At 38.6% G+C, this 17,566-nt stretch overlaps 1 protein-coding gene across 2 annotated transcripts in view; it reads left to right on the plus strand.

Moving 5' to 3' along the window:
* LOC117217606 (neuroligin 1) overlaps nucleotides 1–17,566 on the plus strand; it is a 190,802-nt gene that overhangs the window by 11,518 nt on the left and 161,718 nt on the right. For both annotated transcript variants that reach the window (XM_076524056.1, XM_033465326.2), the window contains exon 3: nucleotides 5,582–5,824. In XM_076524056.1, the coding sequence (XP_076380171.1) occupies nucleotides 5,582–5,824 (243 nt within the window). The remainder of the gene's footprint in view (nucleotides 1–5,581; nucleotides 5,825–17,566) is intronic.

Here is a 17,566-nt window from a genome sequence, read left to right on the forward strand (position 1 = left end):
GATGTAAACTGTATATAATAGATACCGCGATACATCATCACCGGTACCATTAGATACGCATCGTGCCCTGACTGTTTGGGGACCCAGCGTCACGTATACAATGTGAAACGCGACAAATAAACGTCTCCGATTGGTGGATAAGACGAACCCAAGAAGGGTATAAAAGAAGCGTTTCTTCTTACCGGACTCTCAGTAGAGTTTGGTCGCTCGATCGTTTTCGCCCATATACCTTCTCTCAATAAAGGAATAAAATAAAGTCTTTTTAACCCGAGAAAGATAACCTACGTCGCAGAGGCGCCTGCGAAGACTGTTGATTTTAGTTAATTTTTCATAGAGGTCTAGTGATTTAAGTTTAAAATTACTTAAAATATAAAAAAATATAATATAAATGCATTTTATTTTTACAATAATGCCAAACCTATAAAATGACTAGATTAACTTAAATAAATATCCATTGTTAGTATAAAATTGACGCCTTAGAAAAGCATGCGCCTCTGAAGCGTATGGTTATCTTTTACGTACGTTGTCATATGGTTATCTTTCTAGGGTTAAGAAAAGAATTAGAATCATATTCATTTTCATTCCATAATCCCAACAGTTTCCACGCGGTGACCGATAAAATTCTGCTTTCACAAAAACTTGCTTAGCCGTTCGCGCGAATTACGAATGTCGGCACTGTTGCAATCGGTGCTTGGAAAATCAACGGAGGACCAACAATCGCGTGAATTCTGCCGCGCGCGCGTTCTACCCTTCGTTCATTCCGCCAATGAATTGTTGGATTTTCTGTGGTAATCACAGAGATCCCGTTCTACCGAGCACAGAGTTTAAATCAATTTCTTCCGCATGGCGGGAGGCAGCGCCGGGCCCTAATGTAAACAGTGAGTTCAAAGGCAAAACAGAAACAACGAGCCGTGTATTGATTCGCAATGAAGTTACGCTACAGGTTCTTTCCATAGTAACGCTTGGAATACGGAGCAAGAGCGCAGCTGAGCGCTCAGTTGCACCGATACTTATTTAACCCATTGACTACGGCAGACTTTGAGACGCGTCGGCCGTACCATACGGCAGAAATTGAGTTACGATGTACGTCGAGAACGGCGAACTTTTGGATAGGGATGCATTTTTGTGAAAAGATATTTCAATATTTAAAAAACTAAATTTCACTACATTGAAACAATATTATTTATTTCTCTGAATCGAATTATTATAAATGTTACAAATTTAATATTATTGTAAAACCTTTGTCTCGTCTAACTGAGATAAGATCTATCGGAATAAATGTCGATAAAATTTTCTGGGCGTCTATAGGCGCCCTCCGTGTCAGAAAACAAAACTGCATCGAGCGCCTATAGGCGCTCCGAGTGTCACAAACGCAAAATTCCTAGGCGCCTATGGGCGCCCACCGTAGTCTAGGGGTTAAAAGTAACATGCTGCGTTCCGCGAGCATTCCATTCGGCCTTAACCCTAGAAAGATAACCATATGACAACGTACGTAAAAGATAACCATACGCTTCAGAGGCGCATGCTTTTCTAAGGCGTCAATTTTATACTAACAATGGATATTTATTTAAGTTAATCTAGTCATTTTAAAGGTTTGGCATTATTGTAAAAATAAAATGCATTTATATTATATTTTTTTATATTTTAAGTAATTTTAAACTTAAATCACTAGACCTCTATGAAAAATTAACAAAAATCAACAGTCTTCGCAGGCGCCTTTGCGACGTAGGTTATCTTTCTCGGGTTAAATTATTGAATAGGCGGCCGCTGTGCATAATTGAACACAAGTTTTCCCTTCCTTGACTCTCTTCATTTTCGAACTGGTTTAATTGGCTCGGCGTCAACGTTCAAATATACAATTCATGAATTCATTAGTCCACGAATAGTTGTAACACAGCGTTTCATCTAAATGGGTGACGCAGGTTTTAGAACTGTCTTCAAGATGGAAAAAATAAATTGATGGAAATAAGATAGGATAATTAACGGAGATAAGAGAAGATAATTGACGGAAGTCATTCTTCGCTTAAAATGATTATTCCAGAGTTTCTAAATAAAAAACGCCAAGTTCACGCTGTGACAAATAATTTAGTACCTTCTATTTAAATCTCGCTGTTCAAATAATGTACTCGTCGAATCTGTCTCGCTGATATTTTGATTTCGCAGAAACGATATATGTACTCTTTGAAATATTATCGAATTCGATACAGCAAAATTTAATAGAAGCGATAACCTGTAGCGGAGTTTTGAAATATGTGAAATCGTTCCAGCATGCAAGGGATGATTTAAAAAAAGTTATTCCGTTTTGAAAGTTGTCCGAACATTAATACGAGTCGTTGTACATTCTTATCAGCGATATAAAGTACTATAAAATAGTTGTCTTCGGTGATCCGTAAACCTAGTGTTAATAAAAATGAGTACAAGCGGATCAAGCGACACGCATACAAAGACCGAGCAGTCGAGCGTAAGAAGAAGCACGTTCGGCGAAATATCATATTTTCATCCGATGTAGCAGACATAGCAACACTTACGAGTCGCTATATATTTGGTAAAGAATGCGATCGAAGAAAATATGCTGCTTCGCATTCGCGACCCGTTGTGTTCAGTATTCAATATGTCATCTCGGAATTCTCTGATCGGACTAGAAAGAGAGAAAGAGGGCGAGAGAGAGAAAGAGAAAGAGAGAAAGAGTGAGAGAGAATGAAGGAACGAGAGAGAGTGAAAGAGAGTGAGAGAGTGTGAGAAAGTGAGAGTGAGAGAGAGAGCGGGAGAGACGAGAGAGAGCGCGCGAAAGAGAGTGAGAGAGAGCGACGGAGAGGGCGAGAGAGAGCGACAGAGAGGGCGAGAGAGAGAGTGAGAGAGACGAGAGAGAGTGACAGAGAGGGCGAGAGAAAGTGAGAGAGCGCGAGAGACTGAGAGAGAGCGCGAGAGAAAGTGAGAGAGCGCGAGAGACTGAGAGAGAGCGCGAGAGAAAGCGAGAGAGAGTGCGAGAGAGAGACGGAGAGCGAGAGAGAGAAAGAGAGAGTGAAAGAGACGAGAGAGAGCGCGATAGAGAGCGAGAGGGAGTGAGAGAGAGCGGGAGAGACGAGAGAGAGCGACAGAGAGGGCGAGAAAGAGTGAGAGAAACGAGAGAGAGCGACAGAGAGGGTGAGAGAGAGTGAGGGAGAGAGCGCGAGAGAACGAGAGAGAGTGAGAGAGAGTGAAAGAGTGAGAGAGAATGAGAGAGTGAGAGAGAGTGAAATTGAGTGAGAGAGAGAGAGAGAGAGTGAAAGAGTGAGAGACAATGCGAGAGTAAGAGAGGGTGAGAGAGAATGAAAGGGAGTGAGAGAGAGTGAAAGAGTGAGAGAGAGTTCTTGAGAGTTTGTTCTTGAAAAAGGGTCACCGGAAAGATGATCCGACGTGAATCATCGTGCAGGCAATCACCGTAAAGTCCTATCGGGAGACGCGCGCGCGCGCGCGCGACCCGACCGATCGATTAAATTGATCGGGCTTGGGTCCGGCATCCGTGTTAACACGCTCCACCTTGGCGGCAAGTATCACGGCCGATCCATTTTATCCAATTCCGGGGTAAATTGGATTCCCGGGGCCGAGCAGGCTCCTACGTAAAATATTAAATCGCGGCTTGTCTGAGTGGGTGGCGCAAATCGAAAGGCTTGATTCGGATCGGCGCCGCGGCCGGATTAAAAACGTATGGATCGCTCGCGTGGAAATTGGAACGACCTTGAAAAACTTTGATTGGCCATCGGAGAAGTTAAATGGGGACGCCCTCCGGCCGCCCCCCTCGCAGCTGTTGTCTCGGGTTTTTCTGGTTCGGCAGGGATAATTAAGAACCCTCCTCGGGATCGGGCTTAATCGAACTACTGTAATTCCCTGTTTTAAGAGCCGGTAAAATGGCTGGTGGCCACGTATATCTTTTATTTCGCTTATCAGCTATCTAGTAACTCAATTAACCTTCCGTGTACTGTGCCAGAGTCGCCAATGACTCGTTTTGAGAACGGACACGCTCGAGTGGAGAGAGTACTAAAATGTGTGACTTCCTTATTTTACCGTAGTAAAATTTTGGCAATAATATATGATTTATATTTTAGAAAACTGTAATTAAAGCATTTCATGGATGGAAGACACATAAGCAATTTCTAGAAAATCGATTTCGAAGTTCTCGTGAAACGTCTTAAGAACAATCTAAGAAAAGAAAACTTGTGATTTCGAGATGGTATGAATTTTTACTTGATATTTGCAATTCGTTATGCATTATGACGAAATCTTTCTCCAGTACTATCATGAATTGCAACCTTTTCTGTATTACTGTTATTCTTTTATTCGTACTTATAACAAATATAGTAAAAAATTAAGATGCATTAAATAACTTTTCCAATCATACTTAAGAAAGCATTATCAATTATTTATTTGTAAGCAGATTAAATTGATTTCGGTATATTACACGTTCCGCTAACAAGATGTATAAAATTGTATTTTTTTTAAGCAGATTTTAGATACATGTATTCATGTATCAAAAATTTCTTATAACACACATCATAGCATATACTATGTAATAAACGAGATTTATAACTTTTATAGTCCGTCCAAGAAGTTACAACAAATCAATAAAAAGTTAATTGAAAAATAAACTTGTCTTACAAGTGTTATAATTATATACTATTGTCACATCGCGGTATCTTAGATATACAGTTTACATCACCGTCGCTGCGCGTTCACGGAACCGGCGGAAACGTAATCTGATATTTTCGAATCTCAGTCCAAAGTAAACTATAGATTAATTTTTGTCCGAGGCTAAAAAGTTCTTTTTTCAACATATACTAATATATATATATAATTATATAATAATAATATTATAATATATAATGATATATTATATAATTATATAATAATAATATTATAATATATAATGATATATTATATAATTATATAATAATATATTATATAATTGTATACTAATATACAGGGTGTCCCAAAAATGTCTCGCAATCCGAAAGTGGCGGGTTCCTCAGGTCATTCGAAGCAACTTTTTCCTTTACAAAAATGTTCTCCGAGGCACCATTAACGAGTTATTAACGAAAAACAGTGACCAATGAGAGGCGAGATCAGCTGCCGCGAGGTGGCCGAGCCAACGGCGCCAGCGGTCGAGCGGTCGAATCGCAGCTCAGCTGGCGCGAGGCGACCGAGCCAATGAGCAAAACTGGGCTTCTTGCGCTGGGCTTCTTTCGTTAATAACTCGTTAACGGTGCCTCGGAGAACATTTTTGTAAAGGAAGAAGTTGCTTCAAATGATCCGAGGAACCCGCCTGTATCATATAATTATATTACACATATTATTATAATAATATAATAATAATTCAATAATAAATCCGAATTCATTCGGATCCAATTCGTTCGTCACCAATCAGCCGGTGGCACATCTGAAAGCACGAGCGCGAAAAGAATCTCGTTCACAATCCGATCTAAAAGCAGCGTAAACTCTCGGCAAAGCCGAGGAGCCTTTCGAACTCTCGCCGAAGGCTGACCCGTGCCGCTACGCCCGAAACCAATTACCAATTGACAATCACGATCGTCACTCGATGTTCCAGGAGTGCCGTACGCGGAGTCGCCGATCGGATCCTTAAGGTTCTCACCACCGAGATCACCGGAGCCCTGGAGGGGCGTGCGACAATCCCTGGAATTCGCCCCCGTCTGCCCGCAAGTGGTGCCGAAGCTGCGGGACGAGGTGAAGCCGGTCCGGTACGAGTACCTGGAGATGCTGTTGCCCTATCTGAAGAACCAGAGCGAGGACTGCCTCTACCTGAACATCTACGCGCCCCATCAGCCCGAAGGTGAGCGATTCCTACGCGAGTCGAGATTAATTGTTTCGAAGATTCTCGGCGGTCGCTCGATGGCAGTTCGAAATCGAATTCCGCTGCCCGGTCGAGGACCACTTAGCTGTTCCGGACGTGTTTCACGAGGCAACCAGTCGATTTGTCAAACTATTAATGGCCGCCCGAAACGGTTCCATGGTCACGGTAGAATAGAACCGGCTGAAAAATTTTCTTTCTAATTAGTCGATGCGCTCGGGAACATTGCTATTTCTGTTCGACGGCTCTCGGCCCGAGCAGAACTGGACGCGTTTGAAATGGCATTGTTTGAAATATTATTTCACTTAAAACTTGTGTTATATCTTATTTCGTAATTGTTTCCATGACTGCGATCATTTTTCGAATAACAATATTTGATTTGTTATTTCTATGAACGTGTTATCTTTTTATAATTGTTTTCATTCTGGGGTTATTTTGGAAGAACGTTGTTTGAAATGTTATTTCAAATAATATGTTGTTTTATTTCATAATTATTTCGATGCCTCTGATCACATTTAAGATGCCAATACTTGAAATATAATTTCAAGTAACTGCTATCTTATTTCATAATTACTATCTACTTAAAACTACTATTACTAATTAGTACTATCTAAATGCTATCTTATTTCGTAATTACTTGTTTTCCCTCTGTGATTACTTTTGAAATAACATCATTTGAAATGATTATTTGCGATAAGTGGGAAATTATTCTTGCAAATTATATGCTGATCTAATTAGGGGCTATATCGAACGATTTTTCGATAATAAGAAACATTTCTCTGACGAATGACGCCCTTGTTCCATCTTCTGCACCAGTGGAACGATCATTTGCATTCGCGACAACATTAACTGAACCTAAACAAACATCTCTCTTGAGGATAAACTTTTTGAAGAAAAAAATTTTTTACTCAAAGTAAATTGTTTAAAGACTTTTTAATGTAAAGTATTTTTTATGCGTAATATTTTCAGGACAATACTTTCTACTGTCATATTTGAAATAAAAAATAATTTATATATATTTGAAATAATAATTCGATATTTAATATTGCTATTATTTCAAATGGATCGATATATTATTTTTATTTTCAAATAACAATATCGATAATAACGATTCGAAATGAATTATTTCAAACAGTTGATACTAATTGACTTGTTGTTATTTTTAATACTTAACTTCTTCTAAATATAATTCGATAAAGAGTAATTCGGTAAATTCTTCTACAAACAATCAGAAATGCGACGGAAATTGTGGAACGATTTAATATGCAATCTAATATAATCCTTAAAAGTCACAGTTTTTAATGGAACTGATAGCTCAGAATATATTAATGAGCACTTCTAGAATTAGCAATTTTTATGCAGTTATTAAATGAAGTTTGCGGTCCAAAGCTAATGAACTCGGTACCAAATAAAATCGTGACGTTCGATGGAATACCTAATAAGGTAATAACGAATAAGTATAATTATACTATAATATTTCCAGACTGCGAATCTTTGCTTAGATATACGTCCTCACGGATGAATTCACAGAAATTGGAATCGAGAATGAACGGGTTTCATTCTATCCGGAGAATAATAATACTTCCGCTGAATTTTTTTTCGGATGTTTATTATACCGAGTGTGGCAGCATATTAAAAATGCCATGAATGCATAATTCTTGCAAACGGTCGAGTCCGTTCGCGCGGGTCGGATGCACCGTGACAGAAACTCTAGCCGAGTAAAATGAAAGTGACGGAAAGATAACCGAAAAGAATTTACGAGGCTATAAATGCGGAGGCTCGCGCGTTCCTTGTATAACGAAGAATTCTCGTAAAAAGGTTCTCTTCCGATTAATCGTCGCCGAGGTGCCGATTTCATGGATCAGCTCGCGGACCGCGGCTTTGCAAAATACAGGGTGTCCCAAAATTATAGTATTTCCGGGAAATCAGGGAAATCAGATTCCTGAGGTCATTTGCAGTCACTTTTTCCTTCGCGAAAATGCAATCCGCGGCTTCGTTTAAGAGTTATTAACGAAAAACGTTGACCAATGAGAGGCGAGCTCGGTTGGCGCGCGGCGGCGCAGCCAACGAGCGGGCGAAGCCCGGTTCCGCTGATTGGCTCGGCCGCCTAGCGCTAGGCGGCTCTCACTGGCGAGCTCGCCTCTCATTGGCCGCTGTTTTTCGTTAATAACTCGCAAACGAAGCCGCGGATTGCATTTTCGCTAAGGAGAAAGTTACTGCAAATGACCTCAGCAATCACTCTGCGTAATGTCTACTTATACCAAATTTCAACAAGCTTGAGCAACGAGTAAAGAAGGTATTTAAATTTTCATCTTAGTAAATTGAGCCGTTCAATCGTAATTAGTGTTACCATTAACTCGATTTTTTTGAAAAAGTGACTTATGCCACTTTCAAAATAAACGGCTCAATTATTCCCAGTAGAAACAGAAAAGTAATATAATTTTGAGACAGCCTGTATATTCCTTTCTTTACTGCTGTTTACGATCGCCCTGGTATTGCCGTCAGATAACGCTATAGCGAGCAGGAGACCCATGGCCAGCAATATCATAGCGAGCGTAGACGTATCACGTTGTAACGGCGGAAAAGCTGCCGGTATGTCGGCCAATAAATAATCATCCCAGACGCTTTCGGCCCGACGCATCGTCGGATAGACAAGGACGAGTCGCTGGCGTTAGCAAAGCAAAATCAGAAGAGCCGAGGGATCCGGCTGAGTCAATACGCCGAAGTGCAACGATCCTTGCTTAGAACAAATATTTCCACTTAATTCGACGGGCGAACCAACTACACGGGAATCTTCCTTAAATATTGAAGAAAGGGTGGATCTACCTAATCAGAGATTCGGGACTCTCACGGTTCAGCATCGTAGAAATTCCTCTGACAGGGCTTCCAGGTGTAAGCCGTGATCTTTCAAGAGCTTTCAAGATGAGGACCATATTTACGGAAGGGATCATTACGATTTCACACTGCTTCTAACACGGCTACCATTTTCTGAAGGGCAAATATTTTTCTGAAAGCATTGCGACCACTCTCGACAAAATCAGTGCTTTGCCCACGCGAAGGCTACCGAACCGTGAATTTTATACGCTCGAAGAGTTCTGCGGATGTGTCCTGGAAAATGTAAGGGCTACCAAGCATCATTGAATGTTTCATTATTTTTTTCTATTTATCAAGAATTCTCTAAAAGACTGCGGAACAATTGCGTGATACCTTTTTGTTCATCGAGTTTATTGACAAATAATTGATTAGGATTATTATCATAATTCAATTTAAACGGTGTTGGTAACCACGCAATTATATGTTCCGTAAGAATAAAGCGCAACCTGTTTCATAATAAAACCTGTGCCAGATAAAAAACTGCCGTGGATTTAAATTAAACTGGCGTGCATAAAAATTGCGACAAGAGAAACTGCAGCCGCGTGTTTTAGGTAGTATATTCATACAAATGAGAGCTCTTATAAATGAATGTCGTCGAAATATTCTGATTCGAGATATGACGTAGATTATTATTAATTCAACAGGCGTCGTTACGATTACGATGTGGCAGTACTGTGTAAACATTATACTCTGAGCGTTTGCAAAACTTGGGATGCGTGCGTGTAAAAAACAGCTTATGAGAAAATGGTAGGAAAATGATACGAAAAGATGCGAGAAACGGTTAAAACTAGTTCTATAAAGCTTGCAAATATTGGGTTGGCAACTAAGTAATTGCCGATTTGTTCAATGAAATAAAAAATTTTTTTTACTTGGAACGAAGTTTAATCTGTAACGTATTTTCCATTTTGTTCGATGACCTTTTGCCATCTCTCTGACAACTTGAAAATTCCACGCTCGTAGAAAGTCTGATCCTTTTCGGCCGAAAACTGAGTTAAGTGAGATTTTACAGCGTCATCATCGTTAAAAGTTTTACCACGAAGGGAGTTGTCCAGGGATCGAAATAAGTGGTAATCCGATGGCGCGAGATCAGAGCTATATGGTGGGTGTAACATCAATTCCCAACCAATGTCCATCAATTTTTGCCGAGTGGACAAAGACGTGTGCGGCCTAGCATTGTCCTGCTGGAAAATGACACCTTTACGATTGACCAATTCTGGTCGCTTTTCCTTGACCGCTGCATTCAATTTGTCCAGTTGCTAACATTCGCGGATAATAAAAAATAACATAATAATAATAATAATAATTTTATAATATAACATTTACGGATATCATAAAAATGGGAGTGAGAGACATCTATAACTGAAATCGGCAATTACTTAGTTGCCAACCCAATAAATTTCGGAATAGAAAAAATTTCTAATTATAATAGTATCTGTCAGAAACAGTAGAACCAACGTATGACAATATTGGACTAGTTCGTCCGTGAAATCATGAACAGCGATACGTAAATATCATTTAATAAATGATAAATAAATTTTCACTGTATAAATAATCTTTGGCTCTCCCTGAAAATTTCCGTTCGAATAGAATACACGCGTTCGAGCTATTTTTGATCACGAAGTTTCGAACACGAACGCAGCGTATAGCCGCGAGCGAACATGTCGAATGCACGCGTTGCTGTCGTTTACGGAACGACACGAATGCGCAGAACATTGAGACTGCGCCCAACAGTTGCATGACGTTCATTATCAGCTGGACTAGATGCTGTTAGACGACTGCGAAAATGTCAGTGGCGGAACGATCACACGAAATCCGTTGAAGCGTCGCGACAACGTAAACTTCTTGGAGCGGACTGCAACGAAGCATATCCTCTAGGTTCGGGTTTTTCCTCCGTGCCTTAGTCCTTCCAACATTGGAGATTTCTCTTTGATGTCGTCTATGATTCTTCGAAATCGACGATGCGTTAAGACACGCTGCGGAACTTTTTTTACTCCCGTTGAATTTCTCAATTCTCTATTCAGCAACGTTGTGTTCTTTCTCTCGCGGGTATTGCGAGCCTCGGAACGGTGCATGTTTGCATTCGCATTGATCAGTTGTTATTTAACTGACGGATATTCGTATCGTTCGGTATAAAATGCGAAGCGTTTACATTGATAATATGATTATAATTAGTATTATAAAATATAATATTATATGTATAATTATAATATAATTAATATTATAAAATATAATATTATATGTATAATTATAATATAATTAATATTATATGAAATATAATATCATATGTATAATTATAATATAATTAATATTATATAAAATATAATATTATATGTATAATTATAATATAATTAATATTATATAAAATATAATATTATATGTATAATCATAATATAATTAATATTATATAAAATATAATATTATATGTATAATTATAATATAATTAATATTATATAAAATATAATATTATATGTATAATTATAATATAATTAATATTATAAAATATAATATTATATGTATAATTATAATATAATTAATATTATAAAATATAATATTATATGTATAATTATAATATAATTATATAATATAATTTATAATTAATAATCCTGATAATCAATTAATTTAAAAATAATACTGATGTTTCAGCTTGATATACATTCTACGTGTTTAAATAGGAACCATTTGCATCCACGCAATAACAACGAACAAGTCGATTTTTCTTGTTGGTACAGAATGTGGAGATGTCAAATAATTCTCGGTCTGTATCCAATAAAGTCTTCGCAACATTTTTGAACATTTCGTTCAAACGTATACGAACGCGTTAAAAAAATGAAGATTATTCGATTGATAGACCTTTTAGAAATTCGCACGAAATACCGGGAATTCCTCGAAGAGAAGGAAATTAAATTGCACAAAATGTAGCCATATATTATTGACAACCGTAGTAAAATCGTTGATTCCGAATTTCGTCGAATTCGCGCGGCAACCCGTCATAGCGTGCCAATTAGCGGATCGGACCGCGACTGTGTAAGTAAGAACTTTCTAAATAATGAAAATGAGCAATCGAACGAAAATCGTCGCGGTGGCTTGTCATTTATCGATGCCCCGGTAACTCGGGCTCGTCCAAATTGTTTAAATTATTTGCAACCGTTCAGGAGGGGCATTCTGATAACTCCAGTTCATTAACAGCGTAGTACGGGAACGACAGCCTTATTATCTATGAAATCGGAGGCCGGCTCGCGAAATTACCTCATCCGCGGTAATTGTATAGCCGATCAAAGCGCGTTGATGCGCGTTTCGCGCAGCTATCCGGGTGACCTCTCTTGTCCTCCCCGAGAAGCTAATTAAAAGTAATCCCCCGCGTTTGCGATGAGTCGTTAATTAAGGGGAAAAAATTGTGGAGCGCGCGGCGTCGATTATCCTCTCGGGGATTACTAGAGATTTTCATTCTTCTATTCCGTGTCGACGCGCCGCTCGAAGTCACCGGCGTATTCTCCTCCTCCTCCTCCTCCTCCTCCTCCTCCTCCTCCTCCTCCTCCTCCTCCTCTTCCTCTTCCTCCTCCTCCATTTTCTCCGGCACGTCGATGTTTCCTTTCCGTTCGTCGTTCCGATAAGGAGAAAAATTAACTCGTCGAAAGTGTGTTTCGCGGCGACCTACAAACGCTGCTGGCCCCACTCGAAACTTCCTCCGGGCTGGAGATAATGGCATCGCCGTCCCTCGAGAGCTTAATCTTTTCTCCCTTCTTCTGTCCGAGAATTCTCGAAAGCGTGATAACGCGGATTTAAATATCACAGCAAGAATTACGTGGGATACCGATGATGTACTTTTGTTTCGAGAAATATCGTTGGAATTTTCTTGTTGCTCGAATGATCGCTATCGCTTTGCAACGACCATTCTTTCATCGATCGATCGGCCCAACAATTTCAATCCTTTTCGTAATAATAGCTCCACAGTGAAATCTTCCTAGAAGGCCCGCAGCTCGGATTTGAAAACAGTAATCGCCAGAGAGTTAGACACGATTCTTCGAGCCTCGCGGCTCGTTTTTATGAAGCGGCGGCCAGCATGCCGGTGCACATTAATGTGAATACATATATTGATGTTAGAATGAATGCGGAGATTTAACTTTTCTATTTTTAATTTTTTGCCATGGTTCGAAGGCAATTTAAAGGCTACATGCCACGATTTGAAGGCAATTCGAAGGCTACATGCAACGATTCGAAGGCAATTTGGAGGCTACATGCCACTATTCAAAGGCAATTCGGAGGCCACATGCCACTATTCAAAGGCAATTCGGAACCCACATGCCATTATTGGAAGGCAATTCAGAAGCCACATGCCACTATTCAAAGGCAATTCGGAGGCCACATGCCATAATTTGAAGGCAATTCGGAGGCCACATGCCACTATTCGAAGGCAATTCGGAGGCCACATGCCACTATTCAAAAGCAATTCGGAGCCCACATGCCACTATTCAAAAGCAATTCGGAGGCCACATGCCATAATTTGAAGACAATTCGGAGGCCACATGCCACTATTCGAAGGCAATTCGGAGGCCACATGCCACTATTCAAAAGCAATTCGGAGCCCACATGCCACTATTCAAAAGCAATTCGGAGGCCACATGCCATAATTTGAAGGCAATTCGGAGGCCACATGCCACTATTCGAAGGCAATTCGGAGGCCACATGCCACTATTCAAAGGCAATTCGGAGGCCACATGCCACTATTCAAAAGCAATTCGGAGGCCACATGCCATAATTTGAAGGCAATTCGGAGGCCACATGACACGATTCGAAGTCTATATTGTAGCTCTGCGGTTTTTCTTACCTGACTCACACCCAAGAAGATAATTTTATGTTGTGTTCCGTCAAACCTTAACATCGACGTAGCAATAAATCACATATGCGTTGGACTAGCACATGGAAATTCACAGCAATCCGAAATTTGGCACTCTAGGGAAAATTTATTATAATTGTTTTAATTACTGTCACTTTCTTTTCATTGCTGATGATTTGAAGCTGTTAATATGCTATTGAGGACTTTTACAGGCCCCCTCGTGTGCAACATGACATAACTGTCTTAGAATCTTGGTATTTAGGTACCAAACACTTTCTAAGCACATTACGAAATACTTATTTTTAATTATCCTCTAAATAATTTTATAATTTATAAAATATATAATATATTATATAATTATTATATTTTATCATTATTATATATAATAATATAATAATAAATATATCATAACAATAACAAAATTATAAATATAATAGTAAATTTTAAGAAAAAATAAAATATAATAATAAATTCTAGCTGTAATGAACGATTAACAATAACAATTCAATCGTTAGTCGACAACTAATTTTTTTGCCTAACAATATATATGTATATAAGATTTTTCAGATCTTAAAATTGAAATTTCTAATTCTTGTCCATAGGATCAAACACACTGAATTGTTCTATATTAATTGAAACCAACTTGTCTGTGTTACAAGAGCTGTTCTAGGGAAGATATATTCGCCCTCTTAAATACCAGAGCCTCGGTGGACGCGAGGGGTCGAGGGTTGCGAACGAGGAGGAAGCCGATTTCAGCAGTATTCGCGTCTGCGATGGGGCGCGTGTCCCTCCACGGGCTTGTAAAATATTGGGAAATTCATTAATGGTCGATCTGCGGGCCCCTGTCAAATAAATTTCGGCCGCGGATGAAATTTACTACGACATCGCGGTGTCCCGCTCGGATGAGAGTGGACAGTGGCGTCGATACCTCGTCCTGCTTTTAGGCTTTCGTTACGTTGTCTGTGCCCAAGTTTCGACGATGTAACTTCGGCATGGTTTGTTTATATATGAATGATATATCTGGTCAAATCGATTAAACTATTTGTACTCGATCCCCTCTGCCTGAGAACGTAACAAGACTGCTAACAATTTACGGTACTTTTGCGATTAACGAATCTTTGTTTCTCAAAATCTGTGCCGAGGCAATTTATTAATTAATTAATTTATATAACAGTATGTTTACGGAACATTAGGAGCAGCTGTTTCATATTACTTCATATCAATAAGCATCGTATATTTATTCAGATTTTTAGCGAGTTTTATCATAATATATGTCCAGTGAAACAAAATTGAATACATTTTCGATAAATGTATCTCGGCAATTTCAATAATCGTAAATTAAACAATTTGGGACGCGTGTCAGCCCGACGCGTTTCGCAAACATAGTTGAATGCTGTAATTATTTTTTATATTGAATCAATTTATATTTTATTCGAAGCATTTAGCAACGTTACTTTATTCGTGCATGTTGCTATTAAGCGATCTGCGAAAATTCTCCAAACGCGAAGGGTTAAATATCGAGATTCTTTAGCGTATTGCCGCACTATTATCTTTAAATTATATTAGAATTACGATTGTAATTAGTTTTTAGAGAGACAGAAAATTGATATTTGTCGTGTGCCCAGATTCACATGAATTGTTTTAACGTTGATATTAAGAGAGCAGAATTTCACTCTGACTTAAAAGAACAGAATAATATACATAATAATAATAATATTATAATATGTATAATATAATATTATATTATATTATAATAATAATAATATTATAATATATATAATATAATATTTTTTTTTTTTTTTTTTTTTTTTTATAATTCAATCAAAATTATTGTAATTCGTTTTAGAGATATGATGGAGATTTCTGGTAATATATATTATTATTATAATATATAATAATATTATATTATATTATATATATTATAATATTATATTATAATAATAATATTATGATATATATATTATAATAATAATATTATAATATATATAATATAATATTATATTATAATAATAATATTATAATATATATAATATAATATTATATTATAATAATAATATTATAATATATATAATATAATATAATATTATTATATATTATAATAATAATATATATTACCAGAAATCTCCATCATATCTCTAAAACGAATTACAATAATTTTGATTGAATTACTCATATTGTGCGCAAAAATTCGATCTCCGGAATCCTAACAGCAGTTATTGAATCTGCTTAGACGACACTTTGACTGAGCAAACTCGATCGTTTCCTGTAGCAATTTGTACTTCGAAGCGTTTCAATGGTCCTGCGACGTTTCACGTACAAGATTCCAACGATCACTCTCACAAATTATTGCTAATAGCGAGCTGCATTAATATTTGCAGACATGTGCGCACAGTTCTGTAAGTCGGTTCCGCAAAATAGCTTTACATTTGCCATTTAGATCTACAAACACCGTGTAACTAGCCTGCGCGGGTACACAACTTCCGTTCGTTCTCAAAACGGATTTGGAAACGCTAATGACACCACATAATTAACATCGTCTAGTGAATGAAAATGTCGCTGCTGTCTTCCTCGGGGTTAATTGCGTTAACAAGGCGCGCGTATCCGCACCCGTCCGTAGTTCATATTATTCGATTTGTTCATTGGTTACTAATAAACCTCAATTAAACTGCTTTATTCCGTAATCACAACGTTCGATCAGCAGTTCGTTCCCGCGATGTGCAGACCGCATAATCATTGAATTCAGTGTGCGATTAATAGCATCGCGGGGATAACAGCAGACGCAGTAATAACCGGCGCATGTTTGAAAAAAGGAGAAAAAAGATAAACATTTAGTCCCCAATATACACGGTACAACCGACACGCGTAAACCCTCCATTTGGATTAAAGTATTTTAATTCGGGAGGAGGCATAATTTTATTATTGGGAATCGTGTGAATCGAACAAAGTGCCGGCCGCCGGTTGTCCGTAAAAGTATTTAATTGGCTGTGCCGCGCGATATTCCACAAAATTGCCAACTTTCGCGGGAGGATCGGGCCGCGCGAAGTTTCCGTAACCGACATAACATTAATTTCATCCCGTTTCCAATTTATTTCCGCGTCCCCGGACATTACGCGGCCGCGGCCGGACGCCTCGTCCAAATATTGCGTTACACGGGAGCCGAGCGCAAACAACGAACAGTCGAACGACAAATTAAAAACCGTGCGACCGACAAATCAGCAATTTCGTATGCAAAAAGCGGGCGTCCTCGAATAATTAATAGAGGGAGGCCTCGCGAACCGCCGCGCCGTGCCGCGCCGGCGATAATCCTTCTCGGCGCGAGCTCGCGGGCCCGTTGTCGCCGGAATTATTTCAAATTATCGTGTCTCGCGTGTCGAAAAATACGGGGGTTGGCACAGTGAATCGTGTTGCGTATCATAAGCACAGCTCGGATCGGCCTTTGTCGCGGATAGTTTACCTTCGCGGGTTGGGCCGCGTTTCCCCGGGAGCGCGATAATTCGCTTAAATTCCGCACAATGATCTGGAGAGCGGCTGTTCGTGGCTGAAATTGAAAAAAAAGCGTATTCGTTGGCACTTTTTAACATAATATAATTAATTAATATTATCAGCACGGTCCGCAGCACGTGTACAGTGGCTTCAAAAAGTAGTCGAATATTTTTAAAACGGCGCAACTTTTATACAACTGGACCAAATGGCTTGAGTTTTTGGAAATGTTAGAATTTTGTAGATCTGCGAAACTTGTAAGTTGATCGCAAAGATATTGGAACACTTTTTGAAGCGAAATAATATTTTTTAAATTGGACCAAGCAACTTGAAGTCTTTTTTTGACGATAGAAGGACTGGTCTACGATACAATGACTAAGTAATTGTTGTCAAAAATTGCAATTATGATGTTGAAATAATTGAAACAATGATATATTTTTAAACCTCTCAACTGAGTCTATAAAGAAAATTTAAGAAGCGCATATTGTACTTCTCGATGATTTAGATGCATATTGAAAATTTCGTCGAAATCGGTT

This window comes from Megalopta genalis, chromosome 8 (genome assembly GCF_051020955.1).
Source record: "Megalopta genalis isolate 19385.01 chromosome 8, iyMegGena1_principal, whole genome shotgun sequence".
Classification (NCBI taxonomy): Eukaryota; Metazoa; Arthropoda; class Insecta; order Hymenoptera; family Halictidae; genus Megalopta; species Megalopta genalis.